This window comes from Primulina eburnea, chromosome 3 (genome assembly GCF_022965805.1).
Source record: "Primulina eburnea isolate SZY01 chromosome 3, ASM2296580v1, whole genome shotgun sequence".
NCBI lineage: Eukaryota > Viridiplantae > Streptophyta > Magnoliopsida > Lamiales > Gesneriaceae > Primulina > Primulina eburnea.
This window is the reverse complement of record NC_133103.1, coordinates 8,306,514-8,330,273: the sequence shown is the minus strand read 5'-3', so window position 1 is coordinate 8,330,273 and position 23,760 is coordinate 8,306,514. Positions and strand designations below refer to the sequence as shown.

Below are 23,760 nucleotides of genomic sequence, written 5' to 3'. Positions count from 1 at the left end.
TAATATTCTTTGACCAGAAGATGTGTCCCAAAAATATAAAAAATAATAATTTTTACTCACTTCATTTCTTCCACGATATCTTCTTTTAAATATATATATATATATATATATATATATATATATATATATATATATAAATTTTTTTAAAAAAATATTGGATATATCTTTTAAATAAGAGTACGTCTTTAATAAGACAGCCTAATATATTTTTATCTTTCAACGGATTGACCTGATTAACAATTATCATAAAATAATATTTTGAAATAACAATTGATATTTTTTATGAGTTGGCTTGGGTCGAGATCTGTTTCACATAATTGACATGTAAAACGATTTCATAATAGTTTTTGTATATAAATATTTTTTTTAGTTTTAGTAATATTATTTAGTTTATTTTATATACTTCAAATTTGATATTATGATGTAAAATCTACCAAGTAGATTATTAAATATAATATAGATGATTTTTCAAAAAATTAAAAAAACTCATGATTAACAACCATTTAAGTAATTTCGACTTAGAAAATATCTCGGCAAAAACTTGTGTGAGACGGTCTCACGGGTCAAATTTGTGAGACGGATCTCTTATTTGGGTCATCCATGAAAAAGTATTATTTTTTAAGCTAAGAGTATTACTTTTTATTGTAAATATGGATAGGGTTGACCCGTCTCACAGATTAATATCCGTGAGACGGTCTCACATGAGACACACTCTTCAAGAACAGACTTGTTCACTTTCTAGTCAAAAATAATTTTAACTATAACGGAGTCGATTATATTCTCAAGGTTCGATCAAAATATCTTATATTTGTTGTCTATTTATATTATTTCTCTATATAAGATTTTATAATATGGTGGTGACTGGTGGGTTTATTTAAATATTAAGTAGGTCTTTTGTGAGACATGTCAATCTTACCGATATTTACAATAAAAAGTAATACTCTTAGCATAAAAAATAGAGTAGGTCTTTTATGAGACGGTCTCACGAATCTTTATCTGTGAGACGAGTCAACCATACAAATGTTCACAATAAAAAGTAATACTTTTTCATGGATGATCCAAATAAGATATCCGTCTCACAAAATACGATCCGTGAGACTGTCTCACACAAATTTTTGTCTAAAAAATATTAAGTAATATTTTTTCATAGATGACCCAAATAAGAGATCTGTCTCACAAAATACGACCCGTGAAACTGTCTCACACAAGTTTGCGCCTTAAATATTTGTTTTAAACAAATTTATACTTTGAATTAGCTTTTATGAAAAAAAAACAAAATATTAAATACTTTTGAAGAAAATAAAATGATCGAAAAAAATTCATCCATAAAATTGAGACTAGCACTAGTATTATAATGTAAAACGTCCACATGTTATTATCAAAATATTGATTTCCCATAATATCATTATTTTTAAATTAAACATAACAATGTAAAAACTTTAAAACACAAAAATAATACAATATTGTTACTATAGCATATAAAAAAAATTAGATTCATACTAAAATTTAATATATTTTTTCCATACATCTAAATTTTAATATTTAATAAATGCTGATTGTAGAATAAATATTTGTGGTGTCACGGTGTAGTAACAAAATGATAATTTCAATTCAGATATTAAAAATCCAAAAAAAATTGTTGTAAAATAAATATTATAAAAATTTTAAAAATAAAAAATATATTACTTAAATAATTATTACTATAAATTATAAAAAAGATCTTATCAAGATAATCTCTTTATTTTTTTATTTTACTACGATTTTTAAATTTTTACATACAAACTGCTTAAATATTAAAAGATAAAAAGTATTATTTTTTGAAATGATCTCACGAATCTTTATCTGTGAGACAATCAATATTATCTATATTTACAATAAAAAAATAATACTCAATCTCACGAAATAAAATCCGTTCACACGTATTTTTGCCAAACATAAAAAGCTTAAAGATTAATGGGTTCATAGGATCAAATGCCGAAAATGGTAAAACACAAGATCAGAAAACAGAGTGGATTCTGAAAATCCAACCGCCCCCCGCCTTGAATTTTCCGCACTTTTTCACCGAATTCCACAAGATTCTCAAGCCCATCTGCGAAATCTTTGATATGTACTTCGCAGTTTTTCGATTCTTTTTTCATCCTCTGTCAATCTTTGCCATATGCATATTTTCTGCTAAAAAAGCTACAGATTTTCTGCGTTAAGTTAATATATTTATTTCTGATTTCTCTGCGAGCTTTCTGGGTACTTGGATTGAAGCGTTAAAATTTGGAAGTTGATCCCCTTTTCTCCTTATTTTCCTGGATTTTGTTCTCCTTATGTTCTTTCGGCTACACAAAGCTCTTGATTTTGATTTCATATATAGTTTGTTTTGTGTCATTTTTCTCTATTGGTTCCGTCACTTTATAGATCAAAATCCATTTCTTGGGGTGATTTCAGCGGAATAATGGGAGTTCAGAAAGATAGGGTGAGATTCAATGTTGGCGGCCGGAACTTTGAAACCACGGCCACAACCCTGGGGAACGCTGGCCAGAATTCCCTCTTCGGCTCTATGTTTGATGAAAATTGGGCTCTCCAATCCGACGACATCACTGAACACTTCATCGATCGAAACCCGGATTGCTTTGCGGTCCTTCTTGATCTCCTCCGAACAGGGGAGCTTCACATACCCTCAAATGTTCCTGAGAAATTGGTATACAGTGAAGCCCTGTTCTATGGCCTCTTGGACCATGTCAGGACTGCCAAGTGGGGCCCATTCGACGGAAATCGGCTCCATTTGGCTCGTTCCATTGTCGGGCGGGCTCCAGGGGACGGCACGGCCATTCGGGCCGGACCAGATGGTGGCTTCTGTGTGGCTCATGGTAGTATGGTTCATGTGTATGATTGGATGCTGGAAGAGCACCCTCCTATTAATCTTGATTATCAAAGGGTGAATGATGCGATTTGGGTCGATCCCAAGAATGTTGTCATCAGCGCCTGCGAGAGGTTAGGCCGAGACGACGGAGGAATGGGATTGTTCAATGCATTGACGGGAGAATTAAGGTTTAAGTTTCACGTGAAGCACGAAAATCAGGTGAAGAGTTACACTGGTGGTGCATTGTGTACTGATTCATATTCCAAGTTGTTTTCTAGTTGTAAAGGTCGAAGCAACGAGTATGGTATCGGTGTTTGGGACCAAGTAACCGGAAAACAGATAGATTTTTTCTACGAACCGAACGGATGGTCACTCGGTGATGCTGACAAGTTGCAATGGTTACATCGTACAAACTGTTTGTTAGTTTCAACAATGTTCCCAAGAAAAGATTATTGTTACGTTAGCTTGTTGGATTTTCGGGTTAAAAACATGGTGTGGGGTTGGTGTGATATTGGGGATCCGATAAATGAAGAACGAAGGGTCAGGGATGCGACAGCGATGGAGGAAACAAATTCGATATGCGTGGTGAATGAGTATGAGGATTTGGGATTCATAGATTTGAGGAGTTCTGAAGGAACTGTCAGGTGGAGTTCGAGAAGTAGGCTTATGAAGGGCCAAATGCCGGACGAGCCCTGCTATCCAAAGCTGGCATTGCACGAAGGACAGCTATTTTCGTCGATGAATGACAGTATATCGGTGTTTTGTGGTCCCGAGTGGGTATTGACGTCGAGGTTGAAGAACAGTCGGGGTGGTTCGATATTCGACTTTTCGATAGGCGGGGATCGACTTTTTGCACTACATAGTGAAGAAAATGTTTTTGATATATGGGAAACTAAGCCTCCACCAATTATATGATTTTTGACAGATTAACCAAAGTTTGATTGACATACCTTTGTTTTGAATGCTTCCACTATGTTTCTTGGATTGCAAGTGATGTATACTTTTAGGTGATTTTGTAATTATAGAAGAAAATGAGTGTTGTCTGCAGTTCACAATGTGCGAGAAGGTTTCATAATGGCATAGGAAATTGATTGCTCAACAAAAAAATGTTAAGGTGTTTTTCTTTGCAAACCATGGAGAAACCTAACAGTTGTAAATAAAATATCGAAATAAAATAAGAGAATGTGAAGAAAAAAGTAGGAACTATTTATAAACATGTTATCTGAATAAATATATATATATTTTTAAAGCATACATAATTATTTTTTTTAAAAAAGCATACATTAAATATAAAAATGGAGAACATTATTTTGATAACAAAAAATCTGCCCCCTTACAAATTTCTTTGGCTATCAGTCGAAAACCCCGCAGTCCTGTTTAACTGGGTCAGGCTTAAACGAACAAAATTTTACCGAGTCGGATTGACTCGCGTTCCGGTCGAGAGTACTAATTTTGAGTTTGTGATTCAACATGTTGGTAGCTTTGTCTTTCCCCACCTATGAGATGGATGGTTGCATTAGTCCCACGGAGTCCACCGTGATCTATTACTATTAGCACATACTACAGAAGGTTACAACTTACATCTATCATTTTCGTGGCTTTCTAGGGACCGCAAAATTTAGTGTTTGCCAAGTCTCCTCGAATCGGGACATCTTCTTTTTTCGCCCTTTACTTTTCCAATGCTGATTCTTATCCTTCCTAGTGCACATATCCATTACGGTGTGGTTGGTTTAACTCGATTTTGTTACGTAATTTACTTTCAAATGAGAGGACCTAAACAACTTGATGATATGATACTCTTATTTTGGAAGGAAATATAGTTTACATCTTTTGCTAATTTAAAAAATGAGATGCTTTTTGCTTAGTCTAATAGGCCATGTTATGGGAAGGTGGAAAGTAGGGGGAAAGGAAAATGGTGGTTGAAGAAAATACTTTATTCAATTCTTTATCTCTTTACCACCAAACAACTCAAATAGAATATAAGCATCATGATTTCTTTTGCAGTTTCAACCACTTTATGCATCCTCTCCAACCAAAGAATATCGATAATTTGGGAATCATCTATTTTTATCTCTTTGCTTTCTCGGGTGACCGAGTACAAAATTAGTTTATGATCGAGTTTAAAAACACTCTTATCAACTGGGGTCAAAGTGCTGCGAGCTTTTAGCTGTAGATGCAAAACTTTGAGTCATTTCATGTCCAAAATTATAATGTGAAAGTTACTCAACTACAACAAACAAGTTCTTGCACAAATTTCATGAAGTCCTCACATTTGCCAAAGAAGTGAGCACTAAAAAACACATCATGAAAATTGAAGGGTGTTTCTCCTTTGTCCTACGTAATTTATATGGGATTGCAGTAGAGATCTGGGTTTTAATTTCGAGTTGTACGGGTAAAAACATGAGATGTAAACAGACATGCTTTCATATGGCCATAGAGGATCCAATTGTGCTAGCAACAGGTAGTTCACCCAGTGGCAGCTAACATAGAGATTGCCCAGAGGAACTTGACTGGTGACTTTCGCTGGAAAGAACTTCGTATTTTTTATCAATAGACGAAATTGTATATCTGATCATGCAGCTGACGATGATCAGATTTACGATTTTTCTATAAAACTTGAGTAAGAATACAAGACTTTTCTTGTTGTATACGAGACTGACAACTCATTCGACAAAAAAATGAATCAAGATTCGAACAAAAATGCAGTGCCACCACACTAAAAAATCACGCATAATTGGGCATTACTTTTTTAAGGAATGTGATTGGTTGAGATTCCTCAGGGGAGAGTTCGTCGAAAGCAATGTAGTTTTGGTCCTTGTCGTAAACATGACATATGGTCAGAATCGTCTTCATCAAACGCCAATTCCATGTAGCTTCATTCAGGTACTGTTGAGCATTCAAAATAAAACTTCATAGAAAATGAGCAAACATAATAAATCGAAATTCGGATGGTAATAATAATACCTTCCCCCAGTTTTCTTGAAGCGATTTATGTGCTTTCCTCAAGTTATAGCTAGGAATTCTCGATGAAATGTGATGAGGAATGTGTACGTTGATATCATGACAAAGAATTTCAATCCTATCACATAGAAAAATGGATTCATCGAGAGAAGAAAAGATAATGTTGGGTAACCACAAATGTCGTCACTGTCCTTTATGATCGTCTATGTATTACATTAATCAACATATGAAATTGGGCTACTATACATTTTAAAAAATCTGAGTTGCACCTTTATCAATAGCTTTAACTTTAAATGTAGTCGCAAAACCTTTGGCCCCACATATTTCTCTCTCTTTTCTAATAGTTAATGATTTGATATTAACTTCTCCCTCGATATCTAATTCATTTAGATTTAGGGAGATAGAAAATGAAGCACTCTTACCAACTCGGGTAATCGCAGTGAACAGTTCCATTAAGCTGGGCCTGAGCAGCATTCCACTCATTTGAAGACTTGAAGGGTATATGAGGAGCAGTGTGATGGACCATTGTGAAAGTGCTCATCTGCGAAATGCAAACAGGTAGTTCGGGTTAGATATCCAAAATATGGAGTAAGAACTTGTTGAAATATCAAAAGATTAGATGATAAGATGACTTTTTGATTGGTCGGTAGTTTAGATATCATATCATCTTTCATGTTTAAATTCAAATTAGTTTAGATTAGATAGTATTTTGATTAGGCAGAACTTCTATATATTCTGATGTAACTCTTCGTTATTGTTCATTCAATAAAATAGCCAATTTCCATGTCTTTCGTCCATTAACAACATGAAATCAGAGACAGGTCGCCGCTGATGACAAAATACGGCATGGGATCTATCTCCGACGAAGACTCCTCATCCAACACCTTTGGATCTTCGAATCCAGTATGCCTGACCACTGGGTTTCGGAAATCATCCACCGTCCCAATCACTTGCCATAAATTAAATGACAAGAATATCTTTCTTGGTCCCAATCCACGATGTTATTCGTCTGTGAAGAGGAAAAGACAAACTCGACAATCAAAACATGGAGATCCGAGAACAACATGATTATGTCATGGTTAATCAATTCCATGAGCCCAGAAATTGGTGAATATTTATCCTATAAAAGACAACGATGGACATCTGGAAGCCGCACGAGATACGCATTCCTCCAAGGATAACACTTCTGAAATTTTTGAAATTGAATGCATGCTCCATGATTTACGCTAGGGGTGATGCTCCATGATTCTAGGTACCAAGCCAACATCCAACCTTTGGACAATCTTCTCCGAGGTACGTCATGAAGAAAGCCATAGCAAATGCATGTTGGGCTCACCCACTTCAAAACCACTGAAAGACAGCTCAGGCCCTTCCTTCTCATCAGCCATCTTTCTCAGATGATCTGCAAATGTCCACTCTTCCGAGAACACATACCAAAATAATGAAAAACCTCGACAAGGCTGCTTATGGTGTGAAAAATGTAAGAAGCCAAACCACTCATTAGAAACTTGCTAGAAACTAGTATTTTTCAGGAATTGCCATTGGCATCAGAGATGACGATTGACAGTGCTGGTCTTTGTGTTGGACTATGCCTCTTCAAGATGAAGGATCCTCTGCGAAGTAAGACCTCATGTTTATCCATTTCCCTGTTTTCCAATTTTGTTTTCATGCGAAAAGGATAATGATATCCTATTATGGCTTTATAGGTTAGGACATCTCAACTTTTTGTACTTAGAAAAGTTGTTCCCCATTTTATTCAGCGATAAAATTTCCATGTTTATTCTAATTACACAAGAACCACATTTAAACACAACCGTACAAACCATCATTTCCTTTCACTCTCATCCACAGTGATATTTGGGGTCCATCACATGTGAAAAATATCACAGGAACTCATTGGTTTTTGTTGTGTGTAGATGACCATACTCATCTCTCTTGGGTGTTCTTAATAAAAGACAAGACTAAAACTTCACAGATCTTTAAACATTTCAATACCATGATCCAAACCCATTTCTCAACAAAAAATTCAGATCCTACGAGCCAATCGAGCCAAAGATTTCTTCAACTCCGTCTTGGGTGATTACCTAATTACTCAAGGAATTGTTCAACAAATGTCGTGTGTTGAAACCCCACAACAAAACAGTCTTTCGTTCCACAACAAAACAGTGTTTCTGAACGAAAGAACTATCACCTACTAGAAGTTGCTTACTCCTTGTTGAATACAAATAGTGTTCCCCAGTCATTTTTGGGTGATGCAATGCTTATTGCAACGTACCTCATTAACCAAATGTCTTCCCATGTCCTTAATTACAAAACTCCTATACAACATGGCTCTCAAAGTATTTGGATGCTCAACCTTTGTTCACATACACTCCCAACATTGAGGTGAACTTGAACCACAAGCCATCAAATGTGTTTTCCTCGGTTAATCTCCCAATCAGAAAGGTTACAAATATTATTCCCCAATTACCCGTAAATTTTACATTCTCCATTGATGTCAAGTTCCTCAAGCGAGAACCGTTTCCCCCAATTCAGGGATTCAGAGGGAGAATACCAATAATGAATCTCTGAATTGGGATCCTATCACCGTCCCATTTTTCGATTCCACAAACACCCCAATCCATTAAGATCCATCATATGATTCCTTGCCTAATCCTAATCCAACCCTCGTCAATAAACTACTCCAGGTGTGTTCTCATAGGAAGTTACTTTAACTTGGGAGCCAACATGACCATTTGCAAGAACAGCTAGCCAATAGCAATCCTTCGAGATTCCATGGAAACTGATCAAGATATTACTACTTCTGACTCGTCTATAATTGAACATGTTGATCATGATGGAAGGCCCATTGCATTAAGGAAATGAGTCGGGTATTGTCCTGTTGGAAAACAAAAATGATCTTGATAATTATTCTTGTAAATCTGTAGAATAGCTAATCGATTGTAAATCTATTTATTATAGGAAATAAATGTGTTGTGCTCCAAATCAGTGATCCAGTTTCCCGATTTAGATGATTTGTGTATGGTGTGTAAATTCTATAAATTAGTGATTAATGAAATGAAGAATTATTCATTCCAAAAATTCTTGTTCTCTGACTTGCTACCAGAGACGTCGAAACACATTTTTTCCACTGAGTCCCTAAAACCATGTCAGAAGCTTACCACTAATTCATCAAAAAACAGTGGAACCACCTCAGAATCTAACTCCGTTCAAATAACGAAAAATCTTTTGAATGGAGATAATTTTCTGAGATGGTCACAATCTGTCCGAATGTATATTAGAGGATGTGGCAAAATGGGCTAACTTGTGAAAAAAAGCTCACCCCTATAGTACATGGGACAATGAGAATTCCATGGTTATGACATGGCTGGTAAACTCCATGAAAGAAGACATAAGCTCAAATTACATGTGATATCCCACGGGCACAAGAGCTTTGGGAAAACATAAATCGGATGTAATTTGATGAAGGAAATCAATCCCAGATCTTTGAGTTAAACCATAAACTGGGAGAAATACGACGGGGAGGACAATGTCACTAGTTTCTTCAATTCTTTGAAGCATATTTGGCAAGATCCGAATCTTTTTAATACCTATGAATGGAAGTCTACCGAGGAAGAACGCCATCATAAAAAGGTTGTGGAGGATTGTCGCATCTATAAATTTCTGCGGGGCTCAATGTTGAGTTTGATGAGGTTAGAGAAAGAATCATTGGGAGACAGCCCTTGCCCAAATTGGAGAAGTGTTCTTGGAAGTTAGAAGGGAGAAAAGTCGTAGAAATGTGATGCTAGGAAAGAAAGGACCTACCGTTGAAGACAGGTGGAACATACACAAAGCCACCACAAATCAGCGAACAAATGATGAGTGAAATGATGAGAAACCATGCGTTTGGTGTGATGTCTGGAGAAATCTTAATCATACTCAAGATACATGTTGGAGGATCATGACAAACTTGCTAATTGGAAAGGGAAAATAGGTAACAAACCGGGCGAGTCATTGCCATTGCCAATGAGGCTGAAATGACTCCTTTCCCAGGGAGCAAGTTGAACATGTTCTAGCACTACTTAAATCCCGTCAGCCATCTAGTACTCCTAGTGCTTATACGGTACACAGGTAGAACCAAATGCTCTATCTTGTCAATTTAAATCCTCTGATCCATGGATACTTGATTCCGGAGCATCTGATCATATGACCAATTCCTCAAATTTATTTGAATCCTATACCCCTGTCCTGGAAATAAAAAAGTCAGAATTTTCTCACCAATTGTTGGAAAAAGGTGAGATCAAAATTTCTAAAAGCGTGCATCTTAAATTTATTCTTCATGTTCAGTAAGCTTGCATGTAATATTTTGTGTGTTAGCAAGGTATCAAGAGACTCTAATTGTTATGTTATTTTTTATGATTCTAATTGTTTTGTCAAGGACAAGAGTTAGGGGACGATGATTGGCAATGTTAGGATGATCAATGGTCTTTATTATTTTGAGGATAATTTACCCAGTAATAAAATTGCTCACGGACAAAGTGGTTTTAACTCTGTTTATGTTCATTATCAAACAGTGATTTGGCATTATAGGTTGGGCCATCCGAGTTTCTCTTATTTAAAACATTTGTTTCCTAAGTTGTTCCATGGGACTTTGTCATTTCAATGTGAAATTGTTTTTTGGCAAAGAGCCAACACAAATCTTACATTCCAGATTCTTATCATGCATCAAAACCTTTTTATCTTTTTCACAGTGATGTATGGGGCCCTCAAAGATGTCCACTGTCGCTGGAAAAAGATGGTTTGTGACCTTTATTGACAACCGTACTCGTTTTTGCCTGGTATATTTATAATGCAGATCTGAAGTTGAAACAATTTTCAAAAACATTTACAAACGAGAAAAACTCAATTTTAAACAAGAATTTGCATCTTGAGATCTGATCATGGGACAAATATTTTAATATAGTTTTGCCAACCTTTTTAAAAGAGAGGTATTTTTACACCAATTCTCATGTCACCATACCCGTGAACAAAATGGAATAGTCAAAATGAAAAATAAGCACTTGTTAGAAGTAGCTAGAGCTATGATGTTTTACATGAATATTCCAAAGTACCTATGAGGATAATATTGACGGCATCCTACTTAATTAATGGGCTGCTCACAAAAATTCCAAAATTTACCACAACATTGGAATGTTTAAAGAGGGTATTTCCAGACACTCGAATTCATTCTGCCCTACACATGAAAATTTTGGTTGCACCGCATATGTGCACGTTCCTAAAGGGTCGCGTTCCAAGTTGGATCCAAGAGCAGAGAAATGCAGTTTTTTGGGATACACTCCCAGTAAGAAATGTTACAATTGTTTCAATCCTATAGCCCAAAATTTTATATCACTATGGATGTTTCTTTTTGGGAAATACACCATTTTCACAAATAAAAATGTCATGAGGAAAAATAGAAAAACCAAATTTTTGGGAGATCGATGAACAATTACCTAATGTGATTCTTGAAGCTCCTACAAATTGGTGGAAGGAAAAAAAAAACTCGGCTCGCTGAATCTGAATCATCCAAGTTTGAAGACATGATTTCCAAGCTGGGTATGATAACATCTACGATCCAACTTGAGGGGTGTGTTGAATATCAAAAGATTAGATGATAAGATAACTCTTTGACTTGTTTAGTTTAGATAACATTTTATCTTTCTTGTTTAAATTCAAATTAGGCTAGACTAGATAGTATTTTGATTTGGTAGAACTTCTATATATTCTGATGTAACTCATCATCATTATTCATTCAATAAAACAGCCAATTCCCCACGTCTTTCTTCGATTAATGATGCTAATATACAACCAATCTACAAAACTAGAGATACAGTAGAGGTAAGCTGAGATAGGTTGATTGGTAAATCAGGTCAAGATCGTGGTTCTCTTTTCTCTCGCTTTAGTAATAAAAGGATGTTCGTTAAAAATTCAACCAAACGAGGGTAAATAGGGCAAATTTTTTTTTTCGAGTGGTTTCAATTTAACACCATCTCTTGCATTTTTTCAACTTTTAATCAATCTAACCCCATCTCATACTTTGCATTTTCCCACTTTTAAACGTGTGCAATAATAGTATGACATCATCATAATGATATAATTAATTTGATTTTGACTAGAACTGGCAAAATAGATATTCCAATAGAACTAAGAGACCAAATCAATTTTAAAGTTGATGAGTTCTTGGGTTAATACAACAATGTGATAAACTATCAAAACCACATCCTAGGCAGGGCACATCCAGGAAATTAAGGAGGGGAGGAAGAATAGATTGGCAGAGGAGGTAAGGAAGGTCGAAGGATGATTAAACTGATTTTTGGAGGTGAAACACGCAGATTTAAATATTGCATGTAAAATTTCAAAATTTTCCATTTGAGGTGGACGCTTGACACTACTAAATCCTCCACTAAATCTTTAGAACATAACAAATGGGCCATTCGCAGAATATCAAAAAGATGTTAGACAAAAGCATTACCCAGAAGTGATAGCCTAACCACGGCATCAACCAGAACTTGACCCAGCCTATGACTCCGGTCTTGTATATTATCAGTGGCCATCCAATAGCCATAAAAGCAAATACACAGGCCAGGCTTATTTTCACACGGTTAACTTCATTAGGTCTGAACTTCTTCAGATCAAAGTGCCACATCAACCTGTAAGATTATTTTTCAACCAAACAAATATAAAGCGAGATTTTCAATGAAACTCAACAATGATATGTACTGAATCTTACCAGTGAGCAATAGACATCCATGTTCTGAATGGGCCATATCCAAAGATAATCCCCTTTCGAAGTGCTGGTGAAGACTCAAATTCCTCTCTTATAACAGGGTGCCAGGCCGTATCCTCTAGCAACCTGAAATATAAAGGCGAATTAAATTATCCCATTTCACATTCTCTTCCTACCTCTACTTCCTTGGTAATTTGATATTTACTTTATTTCCTTTTATTCCTTAAAATATTACTCCAGCTTATAAAACAAATTATAGTTATAGCTTTTTTATTTTTCTGCATTTGGAATCATTCACTTGCATTAGTAATGTCCATATCTACAGCTGGCAGGGACACAAGTCTCAATCTTTATACATAAAGACAGGGTAGAGTGTGTTTTCTTAAAGTTGGTTTGCCTTGGTATTTGAATTCAAGACCTTTGCACGCTCCAAGTTCCACACAACAAATTCAACAAACTAGAAACTTCATATTTTAAAATTTTGTGTTGGATTAATAAGAAAATCTTAGCAGTAATTATTGGAAATGCACAGTAAGCCACTGGACTCCTACAACATTAGATCGAAGGACTGAATAAACATAAAAAGATATCGAAACTCTACCAAAAGAAAAAGGTATCAAGAAACAGGAAACTAACATATTTGTTTTCGCATGATGCCTATCATGCTTAAATCGCCATGGTTCATAGGGGTATATCAGAGGCATGAAGGCCAGAGTTCCAACAACATCTTCCAATAATTTGTTCCGTGAGAATGATTTGTGTGCACAATCATGTCCTATAACAAAAAACTTCACAACAGCCGAAGGGTGAACATAAACAAAAGTTAAACATTGTACATCATCAAAGAATTCGGTGAATTGACATGAACTATAAGATATTTATAGGATCATAAAAAAATTTAAAGCATTTCCAAGTTGCAAATTTGCAACACAGATGGCCTTTGCCTTTACTGGGCCGAATTTGATGTACAGTGGGGGCGTTTGATAAATGGATTCCTTCAATGTTTGTATCTTTATTTCTTCCACACTTCTAAGGATCAATCAACTCAAAACAATGAAGTGTATAGGAATTATAAGAACATAACTAACCCCTGTAATAGCAGTACCAGTCCAGGCCCAAGACAGAGGAAGAAGATACCATGGTGCTTTGGCTATCATCCAAATCCCCAAAGAATAGGAAGTTACAGATACCAGTACAGACTTCCATGCTTTGATATCATCTATTTCGAACACCTTTTACACAAATAGCAAAGGTAAAACATTGGGGATGTGATGTAAAACAGGTGCATAAAGTAACTGAATTCTCTTTCTTCTGGTTGCACTTAACCATGTTTAGTTATAGAATCACAAGAGTTTTTCGTTAAAGGGATGCCTCACAAGAGTTTTCAGCTAAAGGGAGTGGCATCCCAGTAGCTATCATGAAATGAACCCAAGTCATTATTAGTTCTGAGGTACTTAAAAAGTTGAGGGTATAAAACCACCATGTCAACCTTTTCCAACCAAGTAAATAACTAACTGATAACTGTACAAGAGAAAATTTCTTACATTAGAGCACAAGTCAGAAAAAAAATGTGTGGATTAAAGAAGTGCAAATGTAAACGTACCTTTCTTGGTAATGTATCGATTATATCTTTTATTGTTACATTATCTGGTAGAGGTTCTCCAATCTGCCGAAACCCATAATTTTGACATAACTGTTGTCTATGCTCTGTGCTATCAGTTGGAGATGGTGCCACTGAGACAGCCTTCGCTCTCACAATTTTACACCTTTTAAAGGGAATGAGACACAGTTTCTGTGCAGTTCCTCTTTGAGGTAGATTTTCCCACTTCAAAAGATATGTACCTGTTTTTTATTAGACAATGAATACAAATATGTTATTTATACACAGTAAAGTAACATGCCTGCAAAGACGAAACATGTTAATCCAGGATGTATGAGAAATGCCAATGGTGGTGGATACTGACTTGGACAAAATTCGCCATAAAAATTCCCTGTGAAGCAGACTTTACTCAAAAACAGATTGGTTTGTGTCCATTTTCCCGTTATCATCGAAGTGAAAATACATTCACACAGATGCGCACATGGCAATAACTTGTGATCTGATTTCAGAACTTCTAATATCGAAACATCACTTTTTGTATTATGTTGTTCCTCCTTGTGTTCCAACAAATTTAGAGTAAGACTTCACAAGAATGCCACTCAAGAAGGAGAGGTAAATATCTTCTACGACAAGAAAAGTCAATCATAAGACAATACTTATAGAAAGATTCATTGCAATCTCTGTACATTCATTCATTTCCAATTCCAATTCATCCTTATAGCAGGGTCCATTGTATTTTGTCTTGTTTGTCAGCTTCATTCAATCTCTCACTAATTTTAGTTTCTTCTTAGAACTCCATGGATAATATTAGAAAATAGAAACTTTACACAAAAAAACATTAATTCCTTCATCAGCGCTTCATATTGCGAATGAAGGAAGACAATGGCTTCAAGTCAGGAACCAAAATTACTCCTTAAACCATGTTAGAACAAGAGGTGCAAAAGAAAATATGAATAGAAAACCAAAAAAACTTGCAGTTCAATTTAACCCTGAAACCGACATTTTACATTAAACACACCAAAAAATAAAAAGATAAAAGATTACCCAAAAAAAATAAAGAAAATAAAAACATAACCTGGTGAAGTGCAATTTTGGGCATCAGCTCGTTTGCCCGCACACTGCTTCTTTTGGGGTCTCTAAAGATTAAAAACAAAATGAAATTCTCCAAAAACAGAGCCTTAAAGAGAAAAAGAAACGACTTTATGAGTGTGTCAAAGATAAATTCAGTTTTCGCATACCCAGAAAAGAAAGCCGGAGTGTGCAAGTCTACAAGCCATGGAAATACAAAGAACATGAAATTTAGAGCTTATATATATTTGATGGGCTTAGGTTGAGTGGTGGGTATAATTTTGTTTGGGATACCGTACCAATAAGAGTTGAGAGCCATGAGTATGGATGTGAATGATGCACATTCTTCCTTTTCCAACTCTTCTTGCAGATTTTGCTCATCCTCTACTTTGTCGTTTTATTTGATTCAAAAACAAAATAAAATAATAATAATATTATCATTATCATGTGTACATGGATCATGTAAGCATGTAACTTCTCTTCTCCGGCATTTATGAAAACCAAGAATTAGAAGCTATAAACATTGATTAAAATATTAAAAATCGATTTATTTGCACTAAAAATATAACCAAATAAAAGTTTAATTTATTAATTCTTACAAACTTAGCTCTTCTTGATCGTCATCGAACGAGATTTAGAAATCAAAGCTGATTTTATATATATAATAGAATGAACCAATTTGTAATCTCATTTTTCCGCAAGATGCATGACATATTCCTCATTCTTGACTTGTTTAATCAAAATAGGATAAACATTAACAAGTCTAACCATCATCACATGCTTATTTTCCGTCTTGACAAAATTATTAAACAGATAAAAATTATCTAAAATGAAGAGCGAGCTCAAGACACTTTAAAAATGATAGTAAATCGAGAAAATACGATAAAATAGATGATTGAATATGATATATTATCGTATCAAAACAATCTCTATTTTTTTTTAATTACAAACTACTTAATATATAAAAAAGTTGTCTTGGGTACTTTTGGTACATTAGGTGAGATAAGTTGATAATAAAAAAGGGTTAAATAATATATTATGATAAATTATTTGTTGATTGATATGATTTTAAAATAATTTTAAAATATGAATTAATTATGTTTGCGTATTATATTAACCAAAATACACGTAATAAATTTATTAATAATCTTTTTAAAATATTGGATAAATAATTAAATATTTATATAAATGCTTTATTGATAATAATTTAGTCTTGTTTTTGAAAGACTAAATATAATTTTCAAGTACGATAAATAAATTTTATGGCATAAAAAATAAAATTTAAAATATTATATTAACTTATTAAATGAAAATAAATCAGAGTTGTAAGATTTAAAAACTACCATGTATTTTTTTTAAGAAAAAGAAAGGATATAAACTGCTTTTTATAAATGGATAAAGATGGTTGTGGAGTCGATCCATCCCTTCTCCATCAAACCATCTTCGGCTCCATCCCTTCATCGATCGAAACTCGGATTTCGTTGAGGTCCTCCTTAATCTCCTCCGAACAGGGGAGCTTCACATACCCTCAAATGTTCCCGAGAAATTTGTACGCAGTTGAGCCTTGTTCCATGGCCTCTTGGACCATGTCATGACTGCCAAGTGGGGCCCATTTGACGGGAATCGGCTCCATTTGGCTTGTTTCATTGTTGGGCGGGCTCCAGGGGACGGGACGGAACAGATGATGGCTTCTGTGTGCCTCATGATAGTATGGTTCATGTGTATGATTGGATGCTGGAGGAGCACCCTCCTATTAGTCTTGATTATCAAAAGGGTGGAAGATGCGATTTGGGTCGATCCCAAGAATGTTGTGATTAGCGCCTGCGAGAGGTTAGGCTGAGACAGAGGAGGAATGGGGTTGTTCAATGCATCGACGGGAGAATTAAGGTTTAACTTTCAAGCGAAGCACAAAAATATCACGTTATTATTATTAAAAGGGAATTTATGATTGTCCTCGTTTGTTGCGACAAAGAATTTTAGTGCTGCATCTAGCATAGAGATCGCCCAGAGGAACTTGACTAGCGAATTTCACTGGCAAGAACTTTGTATTTTCTATCAATATTCAGATACCTTATTTTTCTATAAAACTCGAGTAAGAATACATGAACTTTCTTGTTGTATATGAGACTGTAAGAACTAACTCGACCACCAATTAATCAAGATACGAACAAGAACGCAGTGCAGCCATCACGCATAATTGGGCATTACTTTTTTAAGGAACGTGATTGGTTGAGAGTCCTCGGGAACGAGTTCGTCGAAGGCGATGTAGTTTTGTTCCTTGTCGTAAACATGACATACAGTCATAAGCGTCTTCATCAAACGCCAGTTCCATGTAGCCTCATTCAGGTACTGTTAAGCATTCAGAATAAAACTTGATAGAAAATGAGCAAACATAATAAATCGAAATTTGGATGGTAATAATAATACCTTCCCCCAGTTTTCTTGTAGCGATTTATGAGCTTCCCTCAAGTTATAGCTAGGAATTTTTGGTGAAATGTGATGAGGAATGTGTACGTTGATATCATGACAAAGAATTTCAATCCTATCACATAGAAAAATGGATTCATCAAGAGACTACTATACATTTTAAAAATATTGAATTGCACCTTTAACTTGAAGTTTAGTCCCAAACCTTTGACCCCATCTTTCTCACTCTTTTCTACTAGTTTATGATTTGATATTAATAACTTCTCCCTCTATATCTCATTCGTTTTAGATTTAGGGTGATAGGAAATGTAGCACTCTTACCAACTCGGGTAATCGCAGTGAACAGTTCCATTAAGCTGGGCCTGAGCAGCATTCCACTCATTCGAGGACTTGAAGGGTATATGAGGTGCAGTGTGATGGACCATTGTGAAAGTGCTCATCTGTGATATGCAAACAGGTAGTTCGGGTTAGATTTCAAAACTTTTGAGTAAGAACTTAGATACAAAAACCAACCTACAGAACGAGAGATACAGGAGAGGCAAGCTGCAAGATAGGTTGATTAACAAATCAGGTTAGGATCGTGGTTCTGTTTTCTCTCATTTTGGTAAAAAGGAGATGTTTATGATAAATCCATCCAAACGCGGTAAATAAGGCAAAAGTTTTTAAAAGTAGTTTCAATTTAACACCATGTCTTGCATTTTTTCAGAGGGGGTGGATAGATCGATAGAGGAGGTAAGGAAGGTCGAAGGATGATTTTGGAGGTGAAACTCGCATTTTTTAAATATTGCATGTAAAATTTCAAAATTTTCCATTTGATGTGGGCACTCGACCCTACTAAAAGCCTTCCCTAATCTTGAGAACATAAGAAATGGACCATTTGCAGAATATCAAGAAAGATGTTAGAAAGAAGCATTACCCAGAAGTGATAGCCTAACCACGGCATCAACCAGAACTTGACCCAGCCTATGACTCCGGTCTTGTATATTATCAGCGGCCATCCAATAGCCATAAAAGTAAATACACAGGTCAGGCTTATTTTCACACGGTTAACTTCATTAGATCTGAACTTCTTCAGATCAAAGTGCCACATCAACCTATAAGATCATTTTTGAAACCAAACACATATAAACAACATTTACAATGAAACTCTAAGATGATATTACTACTGAATCTTACCAGTGAGCAATAGACATCCATGGTCTGAATGGGCCGTATGCAAAGATAATCGCCTTTCGAAGTGCTGGTGAGGTCTCCAGATTCTCTCTTTTAAGAGGGTGCCAGGCCGTATCCTGTAGCAACCTGAAATATAAAGGTGAATATAATGATCCCAGATCACATTCTCTTTCTACCCCTACTTCATTGGCAATTCTATATTTTAGTATTTTCCCTTATTTTAAAGTATTACTCCAGCTTATATAACAAATTATAACTTCTTTGATTTTTCTGCATTTGGAATCATTCACTTGTATGAGTAATGTCCATATCTACGGCTGGCAGGGACACAAGTCTCAATCTTTATACATGAAGATGAGGCAGAGTGTGTTTTCTAAAAGTTGGTTTGCCCAAGTATTTGAATTCAACACCTTTAATTTGCTTGATCCAAGTTTCGATTCACAACAAAGTTAGCAAACTAGAAACTTCGTATTTTTAAAATTTTGTATAAGATTAATAAGAAAAACACAGCAGCAATTATTATGTATTAGAAACACACAGTAAGCCACTGGACTCCTACAACATTTAGATCAAAGGACTGAATAAAAATAAAAGGATATCGAGACTCTACCAAAAGAAACGTATCGAGAAACAGGAAACTAACATATTTGTTTTTGCATGATGCCTATCATGCTTAAATCGCCATGGTTCATAGGGGTATATCAGTGGCATGAAGGCCAGAGTTCCAACAACATCTTCCAACAATTTGTTCCGTGAGAATGATTTGTGTGCACAATCGTGTCCTATAATAAAAAACTTCACAACAGCCGAGGGTAAACATAAACAAAATTTAAAACACTGTACATCGAAGAATTCAGTGAATTTACATTCTCTGTTGATTCTCAGAGCTAGAAGGTATTTATAGGATCACAAAAAAGTTAAAAGCATTTCCAAGTTGCAAAATTTGCAACACGGATGGCCTTTGCCTTTATTGGGCCAGATTTAATGTTACCCCGTGGGGTGGGATTTTGATAAATGAATTCCTTCTGTTTTTTTCTCTTTATTTCTTCCAAACTTCTGAGGATCAATCATCTGAAAACAATGAATTGTATAGGAAATATAAGAACATAACAAACCCCTGTAATAGCGGTTCCCGTCCAGGCCCAAGACAGAGGAAGAAGATACCACGGTGCTTTGGCTATCATCCAAATCCCCAAAGCATAGGAAGTTACAGATATCAGTACAGACTTCAACGCTTTGATATCATCTATTTCGAACACCTTTTACACGAATAAAAAGTAAATAATTATATCATCCAGAAAGAGTTACAGGATAAGAACTAGGTAAGAAGTTGAGGGTATAAAACCACCCTGTCAACCTTTTTCAGCAAAGTAAATAATTAACTGATAACTGTACAAGAGAATTTCTTACATTAGAGCAAAAGTCAGAAAGAAAATGCATGGATTAAAGAAGTGCCTATGTGAATGTACCTTTCTAGGGATTGTATCCATTATATCCTTTATTGTCACATTATCTGGAAGTGGTTCTCCAATCTGCCGAAAGCCATAATTTTGACTTAACTGCTGTCTATGCTCTGTGCTATCAGTTGGAGATGGTGCCACTGAGACAGCCTTCGCTTTCACGATTTTACACCTTTTAAAGGGTATGAGACACGGTTTCTCTGCAGTTTCTGTTTGAGGTAGATTTTCCCACTTCAAAAGATATGTACCTGTTTTTTTTATTAGAGAATAAATTCAAATATGTTATATACACACCGGAAAGTAACGTGCCTGGCTGCCTGCAAAGACGAGCCTTGTCAATCCAGGACGTTTGAGCAATGCCAATGTTGGACAAAAATCGCCATAAAAATTCCTTATGAAGCAGACTTTTAAATTATTTAGACTTACTTAAAAATTGATTGATTTGTGTCCATTTTCCCGTTATCATCGAAGTGAAAATACATTCACACAAATGCGCACATGGCAATAACTTGTGATCTGATTTGCAGGACTTCTGAATTATAATATCGAAACAGCACTTTCTGTATTTTATTATTCTCCTTGTATCCCAATAAATTTAGAGCAAGACTTCTCAAGAATGCCACTTAAAATGAAGGAAGATAATGCTCAAGTCAGCAGCCAAGATTACTCCTTAAACATGTTAGAATAAAGGTGACAGAGAAAAAATATGAATAAAAAACCAAAGAACTTGAAACCCAATTAAACCCTGAAACCACATTTTAAATTAAACACACACAAAAAAAAGGAGGAAAAAAACCTGACGAAGTACAATGTTGGGCGGCAACTCGATTGCCCGCACACTGCTCCTTTTGGGCTCCCTGAAAATTCAAAATAAAATGAAATTCTCCAAAAATAAAGCCTTAAAGAGAAAAAGAAACGAGTTTATGAGTGTGTCAAAGATAAATTCAGTTTTCGTGTACCAAGAAAAGGAAGTTGGAGTTTGCAAGTGTAAAAGCCATGGAAATGCAAAGAGCATGAAATTTAGAGATACTCTGCGAGTTTATGTGTGTGTATATATATATTTGATGGGCTTAGGTGGAGTGGTGGATCGAACTTTGTTTGGGATGTCGTACCAATAAGAGCTGAGAGAGCCATGAGTATTGACTGACGTGTATCAAAAAGATTACTCCCTTTTCAACTTTTCTTGCAGATTTTGCTCATCCTCGTACTTTGTAGTTTTATTCGATTAAAAAATAAAGTTGGATTAAAAAAAATAAAGATTGTTTATTTTTTTAATAATAATAATAATTGCACATACATATGTAAACATGTGACTTCTTTTCACATATTTAAAAGTCTTTCAAGGATTCAATTGTTCGAATATATAAGATTCTCGATTCTAGCAAAAAAAAAAGGGATTGAGAACGGATACTCGTGGCAAACTTGGATACAATGCTACGTTAATAACTCATTAGTCAGTTTATACTTAAAACAATTATATATTATTCTATTACTTGATAAAATATACGAGTTGATATTGATATCAGTCAGTTTGTTCTATTACTTGATAAAATATACGAGTTGATATTGATATCAGTCAGTTTGTTCTTTATTTGATATTTAATGCATGTTATTTTGTGTCTGTTAATTGATGGTGGATGCTTATTTTTTTGCATTGATTAGATTACTTCGTCATTCATGACATCATCTATTTCGTGTTTGTTAATTGATGGTGGATGCTTATTTTTTTGCATTGACTAGATTACCTCGTCATTCATGACATCATCTATTTCGTGTCTGTTAATTGATGATGGATGCTTATTTTTTTGCATTGATTAGATTACCTCGTCATTCATGACATCATCTATTTCGTGTCTGTTAATTGATTGTGAATGCTTATTTTTTGCATTGATTAGATTACCTCGTCATTCATGACATCATTAAAAAAATTGCATCTACTCAGAACCATTAATTAATAATTAATCTATGACCAAACATCTAATTGGTGCATGACATTTAATGCCATTAATTTTGTTAGTTTCAAACATTCACGGAAATAATAACAACCGTAATAAATCCTCAACGAACCGATGATTTATTTGTGAATTTTCATTGGTTCGTCCTTTTACACTTTCTTGTTTTTGTCTAGGTTCGCATGGTCATCGTTGCTTTTGTTTTCGGATTTGTGCGTCGAAGCATCTCGTTGAGTTTGCTTGGGATTTGTGGGTGGAATGTCCATGTATATTAAATTAATAAACAGTGACTAATAAATATAAAAAGTTACACTAATTTTTTGAGATGATATCTTTCTTGAGCTTATAACCTAATATTGTTGCTCTAGTTGAAAGTCGGCGTAGTAGAAAAGACGATCTAGAAAAGGGTAACCATCATATCGGTAGCGAAAAAATTTATAGCCTGAATGAAAGTGCATGACGAATGCATTGAATACTGGAATGTTAGTGAAAACCGTCTAGAGTGGGTCATCGCGAACTTCAACTTTTCAAGGAGAATACAATATTACAAATGTCTCACATCTACTCATAATTATAATATAACATTGGTTCTCTTGTGAGGTCGGCGCAGTGAAATTGTCAACATAAAAAATGACTACCAATCGATAAAAGTGACTGTTGGTCGTCTACAGTAAGCCGCCGCGGACGTCGGCTTCTCAAGAAGTCGACAATATTATTAATATCTCATATTGATATATTAAATTAATAAAGAGTGACTTATAAACTCTCTAAAATTATATAAGCTAATATACAAATTTTTGGGACAATACCCATCTTTAATTTATAGCCTAACATCGTGGATTTAATTTAATGAAGTATTGTTATTGTTTTTATTTGATATTTAATGAATAAATCTTGCATGTTAGTTGATTTTTTTCTTTGTCCTATGAGATGATGATCTCGTCAGTTATGTCATTTAATCTAATTCTTCTGAAAACGTGGCGAATTTAATTTTTATTTATTATTGTCTCGGTTTCATCGTTGTTATGAATCTATTTAATTTGTTTATTTAATATAAGTGCGTCTTTATTTTTTGATTATTGGTGCCCAAAAGTCGTTATTTATTACGGGAAATTTGGGGTCAGTCCCCAAATTAAATAAAAAAATTTTCTCACTCCCTGGTGAGAGAATGTTATTTCACAAGTGATGTGAAGGGTTTTTGGGTGATGGGGAGTGACAAGTAAATTTGAATAGTAATGGGGACTGAACACAAAGTCTCCCTATTGGATGATTTACTACAACCACATCCTCCCAAAAGTTTGGTTGTGGTTTTAATTATATATATACTAGCTACTCTGCACACGCGGTGCGTGTGTACAATTTTTTTTATAATTATTTATGGACTAAAATGAAATTTGACAAATTATCGAGGTACTAAAGTGTTATTTGAATAATTGTAAAAAAAAATAAAAACAAAAATGTTTTTTGAAATTAAAAAAAAAAACACAAAATGTAATTTTGATATCAAATAGGGGTAAAATAGG

The 23,760-nt window shown here is 34.9% G+C and overlaps 3 protein-coding genes and 1 long non-coding RNA gene across 4 annotated transcripts; 2 read left to right on the top strand and 2 right to left on the bottom strand.

Moving 5' to 3' along the window:
• The first annotated feature begins 1,950 nt into the window (after nt 1–1,950).
• LOC140825997 (BTB/POZ domain-containing protein At4g30940-like) lies at nt 1,951–3,948 on the top strand. Its single transcript, XM_073188075.1, has 2 exons — nt 1,951–2,107; nt 2,437–3,948. Exon 2 carries the CDS (start codon nt 2,444–2,446, stop codon nt 3,764–3,766), a length of 1,323 nt encoding a protein of 440 aa, XP_073044176.1. The 5' UTR covers nt 1,951–2,107; nt 2,437–2,443; the 3' UTR covers nt 3,767–3,948.
• Nucleotides 3,949–5,402: 1,454 nt separating this feature from the next.
• On the bottom strand, nt 5,403–15,615 carry LOC140825993 (omega-6 fatty acid desaturase, chloroplastic-like). Its single transcript, XM_073188072.1, has 10 exons — nt 15,396–15,615; nt 15,233–15,293; nt 14,161–14,399; nt 13,646–13,789; nt 13,194–13,345; nt 12,561–12,683; nt 12,303–12,480; nt 6,235–6,353; nt 5,816–5,930; nt 5,403–5,737 (listed from the first exon to the last, which is right to left on the bottom strand). The coding sequence occupies exons 1-10, from the start codon at nt 15,432–15,434 to the stop codon at nt 5,576–5,578; spliced, it is 1,332 nt and encodes a 443-aa protein (XP_073044173.1). The 5' UTR covers nt 15,435–15,615; the 3' UTR covers nt 5,403–5,575.
• A 980-nt stretch (nt 15,616–16,595) lies between these two features.
• Nucleotides 16,596–21,384, bottom strand: LOC140825994 (omega-6 fatty acid desaturase, chloroplastic-like). The gene is made up of 10 exons (XM_073188074.1): nt 21,245–21,384; nt 21,082–21,142; nt 20,295–20,533; nt 19,941–20,084; nt 19,469–19,620; nt 18,829–18,951; nt 18,569–18,746; nt 17,974–18,092; nt 17,653–17,767; nt 16,596–17,574 (listed from the first exon to the last, which is right to left on the bottom strand). The coding sequence occupies exons 1-10, from the start codon at nt 21,281–21,283 to the stop codon at nt 17,413–17,415; spliced, it is 1,332 nt and encodes a 443-aa protein (XP_073044175.1). The 5' UTR covers nt 21,284–21,384; the 3' UTR covers nt 16,596–17,412.
• On the top strand, nt 17,441–18,504 carry LOC140825996 (uncharacterized). Its single transcript, XR_012116768.1, has 3 exons — nt 17,441–17,571; nt 17,942–18,112; nt 18,361–18,504. It is a non-coding gene; the product is annotated as an uncharacterized lncRNA (long non-coding RNA).
• Nucleotides 21,385–23,760: the final 2,376 nt, after the last annotated feature.

Excerpts from the sequence above, each read along its gene's own strand:
- LOC140825997 (XM_073188075.1), top strand. The coding sequence starts at position 2,444 with ATGGGAGTTCAGAAAGATAGGGTGAGATTCAATGTTGGCGGCCGGAAC.
- LOC140825993 (XM_073188072.1), bottom strand. The coding sequence starts at position 15,434 with ATGGCTTGTAGACTTGCACACTCCGGCTTTCTTTTCTGG. Across the intron at positions 13,790-14,160 it reads TCGATACATTACCAAGAAAG|GTGTTCGAAATAGATGATAT; the intron begins GTACGTTTACAT and ends TTTGTGTAAAAG. Across the intron at positions 5,738-5,815 it reads TTCAAGAAAACTGGGGGAAG|TACCTGAATGAAGCTACATG; the intron begins GTATTATTATTA and ends AATGCTCAACAG.
- LOC140825994 (XM_073188074.1), bottom strand. The coding sequence starts at position 21,283 with ATGGCTTTTACACTTGCAAACTCCAACTTCCTTTTCTTG. Across the intron at positions 18,952-19,468 it reads CATCATGCAAAAACAAATAT|GTTGCTACAGGATACGGCCT; the intron begins GTTAGTTTCCTG and ends TTTATATTTCAG. Across the intron at positions 17,575-17,652 it reads TACAAGAAAACTGGGGGAAG|TACCTGAATGAGGCTACATG; the intron begins GTATTATTATTA and ends AATGCTTAACAG.